Raw genomic sequence first — 18,385 nt, forward strand, 5'->3', positions numbered from 1 at the left:
TTTACTTTGTTGGATAAATGTCTTTGTATGGCTAATAGTAGTCACTGGTAACAAAACGTGCATTAGAATGAATGAGGTTCTCATGCGGTGGTGGTTTCGTGTTCCAACTCTGTAGAGTTGTGGCAGACCAGGCTTGTCAGGAGAGGGACAAAGCCAAGGCGGACCTGGAACTGGCTGACCGCCGCAACCTACAGCTGGTCAGAGAGGTGGATGATCGCCATGCCACCATGGAGTCTCTCAATGAGTCGAAAATCAAGTACGGCTGCTCTCCTCTAGTCATATAATCGCACATGATCAAGACACATGCGAGTGCACTGCAGTGTTGTTGTTTCTTTGATGCAGGGGTCTGGAGCAGGAGTTTCGGGATAAACTTACAGCACTGAGGAGCGAATCTGAGTATGAAAGCGAGGTGCTTCTAGAGCAGGAAGAGAAGGAGCGCAAGAGACTCCAGGAGGAGCTAGAACTGCTCAGGGCTCAAGACGTTAGCCTTCAGGAGGACATTTGCACTGCTGCTAAGGTAACCACTGACGTTATTATTATTAATATCAGTATTCTCCTGTTTGCTCTTTGCACTTAATATACACTAATGTTTAAAAGATTGAGGTCAGTTTCTGAAAAAATAACACCATGTCCATTTTAAGCTGCAACTGTTTTCAACATTGATAATAAGTTGATATAATGAATACATCCCACAATTTTGTATTTTGCCATTGAATATTAAAGTCGGGAATAGTTTCAATTAAACCATAACTGTATCCATAGAATGTTCGTATTGTATTACAATGTGTCCTTACCATGCCTCCTTTAATTCCCTTGCAATCACACTGACTTAAGTTTCACGATGATCCTGCTCTTAGGTGATCTGTCGTGGATAGAGGTGTATGTTTCTTCGAGCATGTCCGTGTGGTGTCAGGTTAAATAACTCTAGCTGTGTGTTACAGGAGAACAGTCGTTTGGAGGAGGAGGTCAGCGTCCTGAAGGAGAAGCTGTCCGAAGCCCAGAGCACCATCTCTAAACTACAGAAGGATCTAGATCATCTGCTGCAGGACAAGGTGAGACATATCATATCCTTTGACGTTTACCCTCTAAGAATAATAATTCTAATTGATCTATGCTTGTTTGTTTTACTGAACAGTATGGTGGCCTTGATCCAAATGGCACAGGACTGCTGAATCAAGAAGAGCACTTCTCGGAGATCTTTAAGCAGTATGAGCAGCAGTGCAGGGTATGAGCGCACCTGTGTGTGTTTGGTGGATATTTTGAGTGGAGTGAAGGGTGAAGTCAGCCCTGGCATTGCATTGTATTTAAGTGCCCTTGTTTGGCCATTATGCCAGCTATCCTGTAATTCACAGTGCTTTAAATGACAGCTTTAATTGTGCAACTTCTTGAGGAGTTGCACAGTTGTGCCATTAGCTTTGCTGTTTTGACTTGAGCCAGTAAGTACAGTAAGTAACCACCTATGCTAAGTAATGCTTTGCAGAACACTTTAGCAACAAGGAAGGGACTTTGCCAATGATGCTCCTTATTTAAGTTTAGACACCACAGGCTAAGCTGTTGTTTTTACATGCACTGGTCAATTTTGAGAATTCTGGGATATTTGGCATTTCAATTGGGGGGAAGAAAACATTTAAAATACCCTAAAGTGTTTTGTTTTATTGCACTTCATCTATTTGCATATGTAGATTTCAATTACATTAAATTCTTCAAGGCAAAGACTTAAAATGATTTTCTTTTTTCATGCATGTAGTCAGAAATGTCTAAGTTTGACAGTTTTATTCCAGTTTATATTCTGATAAATATGTAAACAGACTGAAACAAGAATTTTCAACCTGACATTATCCACTGTTCAGGTTTCTGTTCTGTAAATGTATGCAAATTAGTCATATTTAATTATAGAATGCGTATATAATACATAACATGGTATTTCAGCAAAGTTGAACTATAAAAAATGTTTGATTCATAATATAATCAATCAACTATGGAAAGGATGGTGAATAATATATATAATTTTTTATTTTTTTTTACCATTCACCGGGGGTGTTTTGCCTTATAAATATGTATATGTAAATAAAAACTACTACAAATTTTTAACTCTTAAAGCAGATGTTTTTAAATACTTAAAATATTTGTCATTTTTGCCGTTCCATTTGATGTTCGTGGCAAAGAGCGTGCACGTTTCACCTCTGCATTACAAAATCTTTGTTTCAGGAAATGCAGAAAAAAGAAATAGTTGTACTTGTGTAAATGACTCTGTGTCTCCGCCCCACTAAACACAGGAGTTGCAGGACAGGAATGACGAGTTACACTCGGAGCTGGAGTTGTTGAAATCTCAGGGCTCAGGAAGGAGAGCCAGACGATCCGGGAGCAACCTGTCTGGTCATGACTGGTCAAGCCGAAGATCATTAACCGCTGAATCAGATTCTGGTGAATTGAATTAGAAATTATTACCTTTCTAGAGCTCACACATCTCTTTCAGGCTATACCTAATTTATATGACTTAACCTTTATAGGAAACTGCTGAATGAATAGCTCATCCTATCTGTTTTGTTCTGCAGATGATCCAGAAATGAAGAAAGGTACATCCCCTCAGGTCAGAAAAAAGCTGCAAGTCACTGACAAGAATGGTAAGGAATTATAAAAACGAACAATCCTTTTCCCATGGGACATCCGAACACATGTGTCATGGTTTGGTCTGGTGTGTCTCTTCAGTTTTAGGTTCCCTGGTGAGTTTGGCTCCCCCTGTGAGCATCGAGACAGAACTGGCCATGGAGCAGATGAAAGAGAAATACGAGCGAGAGGTCCAGGACTTGAAGATCCAACTGGAGACGAAGGTACAGACATAGTACGGAAACATGAAATGGGTTTAGTGCAAGTAACCTTTGCAAATTAAATAAAATTTAAACAGTAAGAGCTAAGGGGACAAGCTAAGATGTGGAAATGCTCCTAGACGTACAATTTTACCAGGTGCCAATTTGCCAAATAAAACCTTGAAGGATACATTAGTGAATAATAGGATTATATTGCAACACAAATCGTGGAAACTGAACCTTATTGAAGAGAGAAAGTGATTTATGCTCCTAACTTTGCTTCAACAGGTGAATTTCTACGAGCGCAGTATGGAGCTGATGCGGCAGAATATGGAGGTTGAGCGGAAGGACATCTCGCAGAGCTTTAAGATGGAGATCAGTGAGTTGGAGGACCTGAAGGCTCAGGCAGAGGAGCGAGCAGAGAAAATGCGTCAGGCCGTTGAGCGGCTGGAAGCAGAACTGAGGGGGAAGACTTCGGGAGGAGCCTGGGGTCCAGGGCAAGAACGGAGAATTCAACGGGAACAGGCCGAACTAGAGCAGAACTACGCTCGTGAGATCAGTAACATCGTGCTGCGTCTTACCTCAGAGAAAGATCAGCTAGAGGCAGAGCTCAAGCTCAAGATGGACCAAGAAGTGCTGGTTGTTAGGTAAGTGTCGCTCAAATGATCGGGTAAAGGATTAGGAGCAGCTCATCCATTGTAGACTTTGGTCTGGTGTAATAGAAAAAGAAAAGAGTTACCATGAGAGAAGGCGGATGGTTTGTCAATGCTGACACTATCTTGAGGACTCTTTAGTAATAGAATTAAAATATTTTATTTTGATTGGTGTTCGTAAATTATAGTAGGTCGTATTTATTTGTAATAGGTTTAAGTGAATATTTAATCCAAAAACAAAAATAATAAAACACATGTAATACAGTATGATGAATTTTGAGAATCAGCATTGAAAACAATGAGAATTTATATAACTCTCATATTAAAAAACATCAGAATGCATTATTATAGTAATGAGAATTCAGGAGAAATGTGCTTAATTGTTGTAAAAATGTATTTATTTCATAGTATTATTTTTATGTTGTAAACGCATGGTGCCAAAAGTTGCAGTGGTCCTAAAATTATATTAAAGTTTTTGATAGGCTTGGTGAGATTCACCCTTTTACAATATTTTTCAGAAAGTAAGTTGAAACTGACTGTAAATCACACCGGGTCAAAATTGTATTGTTGAGAGAGAAAAAAGCCACAAATGATACATCGGCGTATTAGTCACACTTTAATACTACATTCAGAAATAATGTAAATTATTTGTATTCCAGAAAATATGGTACAATTTATTTTAGATACATTTTCAATTAATCATATGCATGCTTCATATGGACATTATGTCCAAGTGTACAAAAGGCATCCCAGTTGTGTTTAACTATAAGTTCAACCTCTTAACCAACATGCCTCTAAAGAGAAAGTAGATTGTTCCCTTGGTATCCATGACATTTCCATGAATTTAGACATATTAGCATGTTGCTGTGTCCCAGGGAGAAGGCAGAACAGCAGTTATTGCATATGAAGGCACAACACAGCGAGGCTCAGAGCAGCCTCCTTCACCAGCTGCACCTCGAGCGCAGCCGTCTGCAGGAGCAATCCGAGCAGCATCGCAGAGAAGTTGGTGCATGGGAGTCAAGATTTCAGGAGCTGGAACAGGAGGCGCGCCGGGAGCGTCTCCTCAGCACCAAGCGCTGGAGTGAAGAGCAAGCTCAGATCTGCAGCAGGGTGGCACAGGAGAGGAAGAAACTGGAGGAGGAACACCAGGAGGAAGTCCGGAAGCTCGGAGAACACATCCAGTTCATGGAAGCTCAGGTAGAGATCTCATCCAGGGCTGAGGAGGAGCTGCTCGTTATACAAAAACAGCTAGAAGATAAGCTGGAAGAGATGTGTGTTCAGCTGGAAGACAACACTGTTTCCATGAAAGCTCAAGATGCCCTCATCCAGCATTTGACTACTGAGCTCCATGCCAAAGAGAAAGAAATGGAAATCAGAAATGAGAAAGAACAGAAGCTTTGCAATAAGCTCTCTCAGCTAGAGCATAAGCTTAAAGCTGAGCGAGAAAAGAAGCAAGAGCTTCTGAAGCAGAAGGAGCTACTACAAAAAGAAACAGACGGAAGTATTCAAGATCTAAAGGAGAAACTCGTAAAAGAAAAAGAGAGGGAACAGGAGCTTCTTGACAGAGTTTCTGAGTTGACTAAAGAGCTGGAAAACTGGAGGACCAAATCTGAGACCTGGCAGAAGGAGATCAAAATGATACAGGGAAGCAGTAGTCATCTGTCTACTGCATTTGGCGAGCAGCTAGTGCAGCTGAGAGAACAAGAAAAAGAACTTGTGGAGCTTCAAGAAAACTTGGCCAAAACACATGAGGCTCTGAAAAGCAGAGATGAAGATCTTACAAGACAAGCTTCTGAGCTAAATGCTGTGGAGATGGAGCGGGATCGACTCATTGAGGAGCTCAGTGGTCAATGCGAGGTTCTCAAACGGCTACAAACGCAGGTCAACAGTCTCTCTGAGGACTGGGATCAAATGCACATGATGGAGCAACAACTTCAAGTCTCTCTTTGTGTGGAGCAGGGTAAGGTGAAAGAGCTCCAAGCCCGTCTGAACGCGGAGCAAGAAGAGACGAGATGTCTTGAACAAGAGAACTCTAGCTACCGGCAACTTGTAGACCAGCTTTCATCTCAGATTGTCGAAATGGAGGCGGAGTCTACCAAACTCAAAGAGAATGCAGATAAACTTGCACTGGAAATGCGAAACAAAGACAATCAAATGCTGGAACTCAATCTTCAGCTTGAAGCCAAAGCCGAAGAGATGGATTTGCTCTGGAACGAGGTTCAGCTGAAGATAAACCTGTTTAAGAACGTCACCCATCTCTCTGGTCAGGTTCAACTTTTGACCAATCAGTTGGACGACAAAGAGCAAGAGCTGTGCTCTCTGAGGGAGGACGCCGATAATACTGCCAACCAATTACAGCAATCGCTGATGGACTCCCAAACGGAGCTTCAGCAGATGGAGGAGGCCTTTGAAAGCGAGAAGAGCCATATGAAAGAACAGCTTCTGGAGATGGAGGGACTTGTCATGGCTTTTGAACAAGAGATGGCCAATCCCCACAGGTTTGTGGTTCTCCGGCTGGTAGATGACCGTCGAATTGATGCATTGATCCAATCGCCGTTTCTCTCATATGGATGCCAAGAGTTGACCATTCACTACTTTCATGTTTGTCCAAGAATGTTTCGCACAATGAGATTTCATTAACCGTAGACATGCGCTTTGATTGAGCCTCATGCTGCATCTCACTAACTGAATGACGTTGATGACACTGACATGCATGCAATCTCACTATTAATAATAGCTACTGTATGTATTCTGATTGAAAGTGTGTCCTTGCATCCTTTTAATTGTATTAATAGTATTACATTTTTGTTTTGCCGCCCTAACTTTTTTTGTACGTTTTTGAAAATCTAGCTCTAAAATAATAGCACTTGTTCTTGAAATTGTATTGTTGTCTGTACTAAGCTGCCTGAAAGTGCAGAGGTGGTAAAGATTGTTATGAAGAGCTGATCTCTATATTTTGGTTTCCAATTCTAGGGCTCAATCTGATGAGGTCACCTCTGAAAACAGTGCACTTAAAGACAGGCTTGCTGTCTTACAGCAGGATGTCAAGTCACTGGAGGAGGAGCTCAACAAAAAGAGGTAAAGAAATCATTGACTTGTCAACTACCCATGCTTTATTTTGCCATCTTATTTAGCAAAAACTAATTTTGCTTTATTACATTTAGGAGGAAACTTGAAGAGCTGGAGAGAGAATATGTGAAGAATCGAGAAGAGGAGGAGAGGTTAAGGAAAGAGGTGAAGTGCTTGAAAAATATTGAATGCATGGACCTTAAATTCTTAATATTCATTTCTGGTCTTATTCAGCAGTCCACATTATAGCAAAGAAAAGTTTGTGTTCTTGGAATTTCGTCAAAATACTTAAAGTGGGAATAGTTCAACCAAAAATTCGCCCTTGTGTTGTCCCAAACCTGTGAGAGCTTCATTCATCTTCGGAAGACAAATGAAGATATTTTGATGAAAACCAAGAGCTTTCTGACCCTCCATAGACCGCAAGGGTATTGAAACATTCAAGAACCAGAAAGTTAGTAATGACATTGTTAAAATAGTACACGTGACATAAGAAGTTCAACCATAATTTTATGAAACTACACTGTAAAAAATGTGGAGTAGGATTTACTTGAAAAAAGCTTGCTAAGTTTTTTCACTCAGAAAATTGTAGTAAATTTACAAACATTTGCTAAGTAAAAGCCTAAACATAATTATTAGTAGGTTTAATTAGACATTTTTAAGTTAGGTTTACTTGGAAATTCCCAGTTAATTTTGGTGACTCTTTGTTTCTGAATTTTACATTGTGTAGCCTAATGCTTATTACTGATAAAAAGCGTACAACTGTATTTTTCTTTTGCAAATTTTGCACTCATATATTTTAAGTACAACTTAAACATTGAATTTAATAAAATCTGTGAGTATATGCAATTTACTTTAACAAGGTAACACTGGTAAATCACCGTGCTATTAAAGCATTTGGTTCACTTGCAAACATGCAAGTAAGCATGTAGACAGGCTGTTATCATTTTAAGATGATATGCCCACTCAATAAAATGAATAGCCACCTGAACACAGAGACCTCAATACTTGGTACACCACACACAATGACGGTAACAATCAGTGAATAGTGTTTGAGTATCAATGGGTCATTTTGAATAGAAAATAAACTCCAGGTGTCACAAAACAGTATGTTACTAAAACAAACAACAACTAACAACTAAAATAAACAACTAACAACAAAAACAACCATAAAACAGTGTACATTTTTAATTATTCATGCCCCATTGCTTGATGGGAAATATGGCATCATAACTTTGATATTTACTTAAAGAATCCTTGTAAGCATAACAAACGGTTCCTAGTAAAATATACTTGAGTTTTAACTTTCATTTCTACCTAGTCAGTTCCATTTGAATTTACTTGTGTATTTAAGTAAAATAAATAAAAATGAAACCTCAAGTAGCTTATTGAATTAAACATGATATTTTGAAGTAAAAAGACAAAATAGTATTTGTTTGTAAAATTTACTTAACTGATGCTATCTTTATTTACAAGTTCAAAAAATCATTTTTTACAAGCATACGGTTTGACGCAAAAAACTAAATAATGACCTTATTCATAAACTTCTTCCATTCCTCTGCTTGTAAACAAGGTGAAGCATGTGTCCTGGTACTATTCTGAACGTGCATCAAAGACTAACATGGGAAAAAAAGTCATTATTTTTCCATTTAACTTGATCTGCCTCCAAAACAACTTTTCATTAACAATGACCTCACCAAGCCCCCTTCTTTTTAAATGTATGCATTTAGCAGATGCTTTTATCCAAAGTGACTTACAGTGCATTCAGGCTATCAATTTTTACATATCATGTGTTCCCGGGGAATCGAACTCCCTTTTTTTTAAATAAAAAGAATCAAATTCCTTTTTCAATCACTCCAGCCACTCGTCATAAAGAAACCACTGTTTGCATTCCAATTCATTCATTTGTTGTCGTCAAATTGTCCGTTAAATGTCTCGTTATGAAAATGAAATGGTTGCAAAGCACTAGTTCCTGCTCCTAACAGTTGTTTTATTTCTTCAACATAGAATTCCAAATTTCGCGAGGAGGTGCTTGACTTCAGTGCGAGAAACCTGCAACTTAGCAATGAGAACGCTGAACTGAGTTCCCGGCTGTCTACTGATCAGAGAGCAGTGCAGACGCTGACTGACAGGCTCGCACAGGTGTGTCAGGAGAACGATGAGGCAGCTGCGGCCTACAAACAGCTGCAGGAAACCCTTCAACAGCAGAAGAGCGACGCACTAAAGCTGCGGGAACAGTGGCAGAAAGAGAAGGAGCTTCTAGAGAGGGAGCTTAAAACCACCAAGGAGACGGTATGGATTTGTTGTGTAGGATATTTTAACAAATTATTTCAAAGTTGGCAGGAAATGCTGAAATTGCTGTTTTTCTTCAGCTCCAGCATTTGACGGCAGTCGAGTCTGCATTGAGTAGTCAGACTCTGAAAAACCAAGCACTAGAGCAAGACAAGGAGCGTTTGCTGAAGGAAACGTCAGACAGAGACCAGAAGGTGAGATGTTGAGGCTTTGTCTCAGAGTATATTTCCAACAACAGAGTATTGTTCCCAACATTTATGCTGAAACATGCTTTGTGTTTGTTGCAGCTGATGAATCTTCAGGAATCTCTTGTCAAATCAGAAGCCCAGATCGAGCAGCTCAACTCTCAAATCTTGACTGTGTGGCAAGAAAAGGATGTTCACGTCCAAGAGTCAGCCACACATCAGAAGATGCTGCAACAGTCTCAGGACAAGGTCAACAAAGATCTTTATACTACTTGCTGTAGTAGTTATTGTAAAATTCAAAAATAACTTGTAAGTTTTGTTGTAAAACACACAAGGTCCAGGAGCTTGAGGAGACCATACGTCAGTTGCGTAAAGAGAAGGAGCAGTTATATCAGACACACAGGCTTCAGGAGGAGACGGCAGTCGGTGTCCTGCAGAAGGAGTGCAAGAGTTTGCGACTACAGAACGAGGAACTTCATAATAAGGTTAGTCAGGAACAATAATCTGCTTTTGCATTGATTTTTCTCGATATGCAATTATGCATAATTACTCCGTTTTATCTCTAGTGAACTATTTGGAATGCATTTACATTATTGCATGAGGCTTTTATACAAAATAATTTCAAGTGCATTCGATATACAGATCAGTTCATGCATTCATTTTTAGTTGTATTCACTACAGAGAATTTCAATGTATTTGAAGTTTCATATACTCACCAAGCATGCATTCATTTAATTTCAAATTAGTATTTGAATAGATTTTAAAATGTTATTTATACCTGTGATGCAAAGCTGAACTTTCAGCATCAGACTTCAGTGAGTCGCATGGCCCATCAGAAATCTTTCTGATATCCTGGATTATATTTCTAGGTGGCTCAGCTGCAGACTCAGGAGCTGGATCTTCAGAGACTGACACATGAGTGCCTCATTTTGAGGAACAAACAGGCAGAGCTGGAGACTGCTAAACATGAGGCAGACAAACAGGTTTGGAGATCAATATCACGGATTTATGAATTCCTTATGAATGTTTCTGGTCTCACTTTTGTGTGTTTGATGTTGTGGTTTAGGCATTAAGGGCAGATAGCGCCCTGTCGCTGGTCCAGGCCCAGCATGCACGTGAGGTGCAGGAACTAAGGGATCAGGTGGGGTCTGGCACTCGGGAGCACTTGGCTCATCTGCAATCTCAACTTGTGGAGCAACAGCGCAGGACGCAGGATTTAGAGGATCTGCTTCGCTCTCAGGCCAAACAGGCTGGTGTTCAGATGGGACTTCAGCAGGTACATCAGCATCACATTCAAGATCTTAAAGCAGTCAAACAGGGAGTGAACATGCGAGTGCTGATACATTTTTGCATTGAATCATTTGGGGTTTTTTTCACCCTTGATCTCATATTTCAAGAATATTTTTATTAATGAACTATTAAATCAAAAACAGGAGCAGTACGAGAAACTGATGGCAAGTATGCAAGAGCGTGTGGATGAGGTTGAGGCCAAACTGAAAAACACCCGTGTCATGCTGCAGGAGAAGGTCAACCAGCTCAAAGAACAGGTAACCAGAAACTAACGCCATTGAAATCACATTTAGAAAATATGGATTTATTTAACTAAATCCTATCTTACTATATACAAAATGTTTACTATTTGTTCTATAGTATTTAGTATGTGAAGCTTTAGTAGGCATGCAATATGTAAAATATTGCAATACCTAAAGATTTCACATTATATCAACCCACATACTGTATATTATCTTCAAAATAAATATGGTTGAAGAATAGATCACTCAAAAAGGAAAATTTGTTGAACTCTGGCCATCCAGGATGCAGATAAGAGTTTCTACATCTGAACAGATTTGGAGAAAAGTAGCATTACATCACTTGCTTGATGCATCACTTGGATCTTCTGCAGTGATGAACAAACTCATCTACATTCGAATAGCCTGGGGGCGAGTAAATTGTAAACACATCTGTATTTTTAGGTGAACTATTTCTTGAATTTGAATGTTTAATTGAATATAAATTGTGAACTTTTGTTAGCCCTGTAACTAGTGAAAGTTCACACTGGCAATATAAGGTCAAACACTTGATACTGTGGGATACAGTGCCTTTATGCACAGTTTGGTAACTGTAGGTGAACTGAGCATGTCATCCATACAAAGAACTTCAGAAATATTAAGAGTTTAGTATGCTGAAGTTATTTTAAAATATTTTATATGGTGACAATCATCTCTAACTTTTTTTCACCCCATAGCTAGCCAAAAATGCCAAGTCCGATCTGCTGCTGAAGGACCTGTATGTGGAAAACTCTCAGCTCATGAAGGCTCTTCAGGTGACGGAGCAGAGGCAGAAGTGTGCAGAGAAGAAATCATTTCTTTTGGAGGAGAAAGTGATTGCCCTTAATAAACTCCTACGTAAAATAGCCCCAGCATCCCTCACAGCTTAGACTTGTTTCACTCCATCATGAGCCTTTTGTTTTTTTGTTGTTGTACTGGATGGAAGTCCCACCCTTCAGTGCACTTTTGTCTTTTTGGTGCAAAACGTGTTTTTGTAAAAGCAATCCTAGTGTTAAAATGCAAGCACAGATAATGCAAAGTCTTAGTTACTATAACAGCATGTTGTATTAACAATTGTGCTGTTTTCAATAGTATAAAGAGAAAGAAGGGTTAAGTTAAATCAATGGTCTCTTCAGAGGCCATCAAATACCAATGAACAAGATTTTATAGTTTGGGATTTGATCATTTATTAAGGACAGAGCATTACACATTCCTTCAGTTGTTCACTGTGATGTAGGGTACAAACCGCAAGCGTTCTTGTAAATCTGTTAACTTAGATATTTACGAGTAAAAAAAAAAAGATTTTACTGCAGTTTTAATGCCCATTATGATGCAATAACCAAAAGCACAGTATTCACACAATGTACAGTTTTGATACAAATACTATCTTTTAATTGCACAATTGTCAATCATGATGCACTAATGTCCACTTTGAGATAACTTATTGTTAAGTGTTGCAGATGTCTCTTATGATGTACACCTCATTGAAAAGAGCTTGCTGGGAGATGAAAGTGTGACACCACTGTTTGTAAATGCATCATGTACCACTGTAAAGAATGTGACCAAGTAAAGTTTTACCTGTTTAACTTTCTGATTCTATAGTTCACTCTAGTTTAAAGTTGTAATATCTAAATGAACATGAAGGAAGGTATCCACAATACAGCTGCTCCATGTTAGGAGATGACGTGCTCTAATACACCCTGCCGAATAAGCTGCTCACATTTCCATCTGGGTAAAAAGTGCTGTGAAGAGAGAAAGGGTGAAAAGTTTTTTATATATATATATATATACAGAGAGAGAGAGAGAGAGGTTTTTGTAATCCGATTTAAACATGCTCTTAAGAATATAGTTACCTGGCTATTTTTCTTTAGCAGAATGACAGTGCCATCATCTATTTCAAATTCTCCATGGTCTTTGAGACAGCGCACCTGAATTGGAATGAAATTATCAGTGCTTATAGGTCTAATATATATATATATATATATATATATATAGATGAATTAAACTAAAATATAAAAAAAGATTCATATTAATATAAAACACAAAACATGCTAAATGCTAAAAGTAAATACAAAACATAAAAAAAGGAATATAAAAACAAAAAAGTACTTAATTTTTATTTTTTCAAACTATATCTGTATCCCTTTTCTACTAAAAAGACTGCACTCACCTCGATGTATAAACTCTTAGGGGGCTTCATGTCCTGTGTTATGTCCAAACCTTCCTCTCCCCCTATTGACCTCATATAGGTTGCCAAAGACTTTTTGTACTGATTGAACCACTCCATCTGATATTACAAGCAATTAAGTTACAGGTATCAGTCACAAACCAGAAAGATACATGTGACATACTGAGCAAGTCAGGCCTACCTCTTCAGCACACATATGAAAGCGAATGGTTGTGGGCAGCACACTGCCATACTCCCATCTGAGAGCACGGATTCGCAGGAGGCGATCATAACTGTGGAGAGAAAGAGATGGGTTTGATTACAGCTGTGGAGAGTGAACGTGATGATGGACAACACAGGAGCCCAGGGAGTCACACACAGGTATGCGGCGATGCAGCGCTGGTTTCTCAGCAGGCAGCTGTGCCTGAACTTGATGGATGGGATCAGCTCACTCTTTCCCTCCGTCTTTGCCTCATTCCTAAATATACAAAAAACAACACTTATATAATGACTATAATGACTTTAGAAACTAAATCACAGCATGCTATTATACTGTCTATTGTTGTTGTTTTTTTTAAATTAATTTTTCATTATATTTTTACAAAATATTTTTACCCAGCTTTTCATTTAATTTTATTTCCATCATTTTCTTTCCTAGTTGCAATAATTTTAGTACTTTTATTTCAGTTAGCGAAGACAACGTTTACTAATTTTCACTGAAGTCTATATCTAATATTTATTTAATCCCAGCTTTATTTCAGTTAAATAAATAAATGTCTAGTGGTTTTAGTTTTTAATAACAATACTGCACAGATTCTGCCATGCTACAATAACCAGACACAGATCATTAACGTTGGTCTCAGAGCTGAGCACATATTAAACTCACACATCAGTCTGATTCTGTTCGTAAAGCGCCTTCATTTCCTCCAGGACTTGGCGAATACCGTCTTCCTGCGGAAAAACAAAGACAAGGTATAACTTGACTTTGTTATTGACAATTATTACTAACTGCTGAAACTATAGCAACTATTATAAAGCGCACTTTAAGTTACTATAACTCTACGAAGCGCTGTACGTTACTCACATTAAAAGCGGGCAGCTGGCCGTCGCCCATCCGATGTAGTTCTCTAATAAGCTCGACCGACTTTTCGCAGAACATTATAAATTTGTTTGTAACTGATAGATTTCAATATTTCTGGGAGGGATGAAGTCTTAGCTAGCTATATTTCCAATGTACTCGAGCAGACAGTTTTCGCGGTAAATTTTCGTTGTTGTGATCACGTGAGCGTTAAAGAAGTTACTACGGAGAGTCAAAAAGGACAGTCCGACTCATTTCCGGGAATCGGTTCTTATGAACAGTTCGTTCTTCAATGAACCGGTTCAGTGATTATTTTTCTTTTCAACGCGTAGCATTTCACATAAAACGATTTACATAATTGTTTAACCAGTGTCGTTAATGAGAACACGACAGCGAAATATGCATTATTGTGTTTATAAATATGCACAGCAGAAAGATGTTTTAAGGAACCGGACCCTGAAAGTAAGAAAGCACAGCCATTCTCTGATAACTGCTTGAGACCTAATCCCAGTCAATACCCTAAAAATGAAATATTGGTTTGTGTTAAATATAGTAAGATACTTAGTGCTGTATAATATTGTATTTTGGAGGGTTGTCTAATATTTTGTACAGATTCTTGACATTATTTTGCAACAAATTCTAAAAAAAAAAGTACATGCTGCCATCTAGTGGTGTAACGTTAGTGATGTAGAAAATACAAAAGATTGCGTCACTGAATTAAATTTACCTATGCTTTTTAAATATATATCACATTTCTTATTAATATAAGCTACATTTCATGATTAGCAATAAAGATAAAAAATAAGGAAAATATAGGCACATTACTTTTTTTACTTTTGACGTTACTAACGTTTTTTAATGTAGGTAATAATTTCACCACCACCAACAACGCATTTGACTTAATATTCTAGTTTTCATGGCTTAAAATGTATTATATAAAAACAATGAGGCAATAATGATTGGTTAATTTATAATAATCACATGGTTTTATAACACTGTTAAAAGATAATGTAAGATAACACAAAATAAACAATTTGTATTATTATAAATGCCTGCCAAGGGCACCAATGGCCTGGTAATTGCTGTTGTTACACTTAAAGGAGTCAGGACGATCAAATCCTTGTTCAATATTGACCAAACATTTAATTCAAATATCCGATTTTGGCCACCTTTTTGCAATAGAAATGCTACAGCCTCTTTAATTTCTTCAACTAAAACACGTGGAGGGCACAACCTTTACCAAAATAAACCATGGTTTTATCGTAGTAAAACTGCTTAATTTTATTTTGTGGGACTTCTGAATGCTTGAGACTATAAAATCAATCAGACAACTGTATTAATAAAATCATAGCCATAGGTAACTGTCTAGAGCTACAATTGTATTTTATAAATAATACAGTTTAATTAAAATGTATTTATTTACTTTTATATTTTATTAAAGTTCTATTTTGAGGCCTTGTAGTGTTTTGTTATTGTTGTTTCTGTTGTTGTTGTTGTTATTGAAGGAGGGGGCACAACAATACTATTCTGCTTAGGGCACCCATTTAATCTGTAATTAATAATACTGCACATATTGTAGCTATCATGAGGAAGATCAGTCCTTATTATGTCCCAAACGCGTTAAGTAAAGTGGATCTACAGTATACAACACCCTATCAGTTATATTCAGGTCTATAGTGCCACCTGTTGGGGCATGTTATGTAATTTAGAGAACAACTTTTTTATGTCGAGATCACGAGAAAATTAATTAGTGATAACAAGAAAACAGCTTGTCGAGATCACAAGAAAATTAAGTTTCGATCACAAAAAAAAAAAAAAAAACAAGAAAGAAAAAAATTATAATCCATGGCCTGTAAGGAATTCTGGGGTTTATCGATATGTAACATCTACTGTAGCCTAAATTTTCACTGCCTGTACCCCTCATCACCAGGGGGCAAGGAACTCGACCAGAAGTTGAAGTCGAGTGGGGGCTGCCATCTTTTAACAGAACTTCACTTGCGTTAGCATTCCCATTGACTCCCATTCATTTTGGCGTCACTTTGACAGCGAATAACTTTACATCTGAGGCGTTTAAAGACTCCGTTTGTCCATTATTTATTTCTAAAGATACACGACAATGTATAAAGGGCTCCATTACCTTCTATGTTACATTATGGCCCCGTATAAACAGTTTTTGTAAAAAAATAGGCTAACGGTTGCGTCATAACCACTCGTCTCTCTGTCGCATTACCGTACAGACAGGAGGAGAAGCTCGCAGGCAATTAACTTAATATGGCGTACTGGCATTACATTTTAAAATACTATACAAAATAATTAATCAGAATACTTACTCCTGCTCACTCACGACAAAGAACTCCCCGCTCAAGCTCAGCCGTCTCTGCAAGATTAACGATTGCAGTTTGCACGCACAGTCACTTAGAAGATTTACATCTGTCAGACAGGTTGCTGACGTCGTCAAGCTTCGTTTGAGTCTGCGCGTCAGAAAAGGAAGTGCTAAAAAACGTGCTTCACTTGTCTCAATTGAGTTCCAATGTGGTCGCTGTGTCCATTTCTTTTACTGTCTATGCTCATCACCCCACAGGTTCTCTTTCAAAAATTTGTTCGGTATCTCACTATGGCAGCGGTTCTCAATTCCAGTCCTCTCAGTCCTGCTCTGCACATTTTGCATGTTTCTCTTAATAGCTTCAGACGTTTGTTCTATTAAAACATAAGTGATCTGCGAAGCGGAAATCAGAGGATATTCTGCCATGATTCCAGTTCGAAGCTAATGTATATGGACCATTCAAAGTGCATTTAAGTAAGATGTGAATTTAAATTGTATTTATTTACAGAGGTATACGATGTCACACTTGTGTGTGTGTGAAGATGTTGTGCAGTGCAAGTCCGTGAATTAATTTTCTGAAGTGATGTAAATTTTGAAGATCTTTTTATCGCTGAACATGTTTTTTTCGGAGATCAGTTGTTTTTCACCTGGTGGGAACTATTGTTAAGGACAAAGGAGCAAATGAATGGGTTAGTTCACTGAAAAATGAAAATTTTGAAGATGTTTGAAGATGGTTTTATTACCATTAATTATGTCATTAATAATTCACCCTCATGTCGTTCCAAACCCGTGAGACCTCCGTTCATCTTCGTTACACAGTTTAAGATATTTTAGATTTAGTCCAAGAGAATTGTGTCCCTCCATTGAAATCGTATGTATGGTATACTGTCCATGTCCAGAAAGGTAATAAAAAAATCTTCAAAGTAGTCCATGTGACATCAGAGGGTCAGTCAGATTTTTTTGAAGCATTGAAAATAGTTTGTCTTCTCTTCCTGGTCTTTTGTGAGCGAGTTCAAAACTCTGCAGTGTAGTGATATCCGGTTCGCGAATGAATCACTGGCTGAAAAGCTGTGAAGAGAGAACTGAAGATGAACACAGAGCCAAGTCAGATAACGAACGAATGATTGACTCGTTTTCTAGTGAAGAACCGTTTCTGTCAGACGCGTCCGATTCGAGAACCGAGGAGCTGATGATACTGCGCATGCGTGATTTAGCGTGAAGCAGACCGACACACAGAGCGTCTGAACCGAACTGATTATTTTGGTGATTGATTCTAAACTGATTCTGTGTTAATGTTATGAGCGCGGGTAAACCGAAGGCAATGATGGATGGGATGGGAATCAAGGGCAATCATCGCCAATGACGTCATTACATCGAGCGCAAAAGAACCGATGAACCGTTTTCTTCAACCGGTTTATTGAATCAAAATGTCCAGAAGAATCGGTTCAGGGAAAAGAACCGAACTTCCCATTACTACTGGTGATCCGTTCTCTCTTCACAGCAGTTCAGTCAGTGTAATGTGTACTGTTTGATTCCATTCGATTGGGTGAATTGGTTCAGGAAGATCTGGTTACATCGAATGATTCATCTGCGAACCGGATATCACTACACTGATGTCATACTATGATGTCACATGGACTACTTTGAAGATGTTTTTCTTACCTTTCTGGACATGGACAGTATACCATTCACACAGCTTCAATGGAGGGACTGAGAGCTCTCGGACTAAATCTAAAATATCTTAAACTGTGTTTTCCGAAGATAAACGGAGGTCTTACGGGTTTGGAATGACATGAGGGTGAATTATTAATCACATCATTTTCATTTTTCGGTGAACTAACCCTTTAACAGAGCTTCACAATACTGAAGGGTTATCGTCTGCATTTTGCTGTACAACCACCAGTGTTCAGCAGTGTGTTAATGTATGCCACAGAAGGGGAGTCAGCTTAAGTTTTAAAGGAAGAAATAGCCTCTTTAATAAGGAAAAGAGCAATTCGAATTTTGCCGCCAGAGAACAGCCAGCATGGCTTTTACTCCTGGTAATCTTTAATCCCCAAGAGAGGATTCTTGTCACATTTTTTTCCCCAGAAAGACTGGTTGAAAACCCATATTTTCATATAGACATCTACCCAGCACACAGGAAATCCCTCAGGCATGCCTATCAGGGCACAGCCTACGAGTTTATGACTGTTCCTTTCGTGCTCTCACTGGCTCCAAGAACGTTCTATGACCGCTGAGAACAGTGGGTCTCAGAGTGTCATCTTATT

At 38.5% G+C, this 18,385-nt stretch overlaps 2 protein-coding genes across 4 annotated transcripts in view; one reads left to right on the top strand and one right to left on the bottom strand.

Annotated features, from left to right (window-relative positions):
* The window catches only part of ninl (ninein-like), a 26,839-nt gene extending 14,703 nt beyond the window's left edge, over positions 1 to 12,136 (top strand). For 2 of the 3 annotated variants that reach the window (XM_052573458.1, XM_052573459.1), the window contains 19 exons: positions 116 to 256; positions 343 to 517; positions 942 to 1,052; positions 1,136 to 1,225; positions 2,277 to 2,424; positions 2,556 to 2,624; positions 2,710 to 2,831; positions 3,096 to 3,454; positions 4,336 to 5,958; positions 6,434 to 6,538; positions 6,625 to 6,694; positions 8,534 to 8,818; positions 8,899 to 9,012; positions 9,106 to 9,252; positions 9,339 to 9,488; positions 9,873 to 9,986; positions 10,070 to 10,279; positions 10,437 to 10,550; positions 11,249 to 12,136. In XM_052573458.1, the coding sequence (XP_052429418.1) occupies positions 116 to 256; positions 343 to 517; positions 942 to 1,052; positions 1,136 to 1,225; positions 2,277 to 2,424; positions 2,556 to 2,624; positions 2,710 to 2,831; positions 3,096 to 3,454; positions 4,336 to 5,958; positions 6,434 to 6,538; positions 6,625 to 6,694; positions 8,534 to 8,818; positions 8,899 to 9,012; positions 9,106 to 9,252; positions 9,339 to 9,488; positions 9,873 to 9,986; positions 10,070 to 10,279; positions 10,437 to 10,550; positions 11,249 to 11,440 (4,339 nt within the window). In that variant the 3' untranslated portion in view covers positions 11,441 to 12,136. The remainder of the gene's footprint in view (positions 1 to 115; positions 257 to 342; positions 518 to 941; positions 1,053 to 1,135; positions 1,226 to 2,276; positions 2,425 to 2,555; positions 2,625 to 2,709; positions 2,832 to 3,095; positions 3,455 to 4,335; positions 5,959 to 6,433; positions 6,539 to 6,624; positions 6,695 to 8,533; positions 8,819 to 8,898; positions 9,013 to 9,105; positions 9,253 to 9,338; positions 9,489 to 9,872; positions 9,987 to 10,069; positions 10,280 to 10,436; positions 10,551 to 11,248) is intronic. The other variant, XM_052573460.1, reaches the window with a different exon arrangement.
* gins1 (GINS complex subunit 1 (Psf1 homolog)) lies at positions 11,713 to 14,018 on the bottom strand. Its single transcript, XM_052573461.1, has 7 exons — positions 13,802 to 14,018; positions 13,604 to 13,668; positions 13,097 to 13,195; positions 12,920 to 13,010; positions 12,721 to 12,837; positions 12,404 to 12,478; positions 11,713 to 12,292 (listed from the first exon to the last, which is right to left on the bottom strand). Exons 1-7 carry the CDS (start codon positions 13,874 to 13,876, stop codon positions 12,224 to 12,226), a joined length of 591 nt encoding a protein of 196 aa, XP_052429421.1. The 5' UTR covers positions 13,877 to 14,018; the 3' UTR covers positions 11,713 to 12,223.
* Positions 14,019 to 18,385: the final 4,367 nt, after the last annotated feature.

This window comes from Carassius gibelio, chromosome B13 (assembly GCF_023724105.1).
Source record: "Carassius gibelio isolate Cgi1373 ecotype wild population from Czech Republic chromosome B13, carGib1.2-hapl.c, whole genome shotgun sequence".
NCBI classification, from domain to species: Eukaryota; Metazoa; Chordata; class Actinopteri; order Cypriniformes; family Cyprinidae; genus Carassius; species Carassius gibelio.

Excerpts from the sequence above, each read along its gene's own strand:
- gins1 (XM_052573461.1), bottom strand. The coding sequence starts at position 13,876 with ATGTTCTGCGAAAAGTCGGTCGAGCTTATTAGAGAACTACATCGGATG. Across the intron at positions 13,196-13,603 it reads GAACAGAATCAGACTGATGT|GAATGAGGCAAAGACGGAGG; the intron begins GTGAGTTTAATA and ends TTGTATATTTAG. Across the intron at positions 12,838-12,919 it reads TTCATATGTGTGCTGAAGAG|ATGGAGTGGTTCAATCAGTA; the intron begins GTAGGCCTGACT and ends TTGTAATATCAG.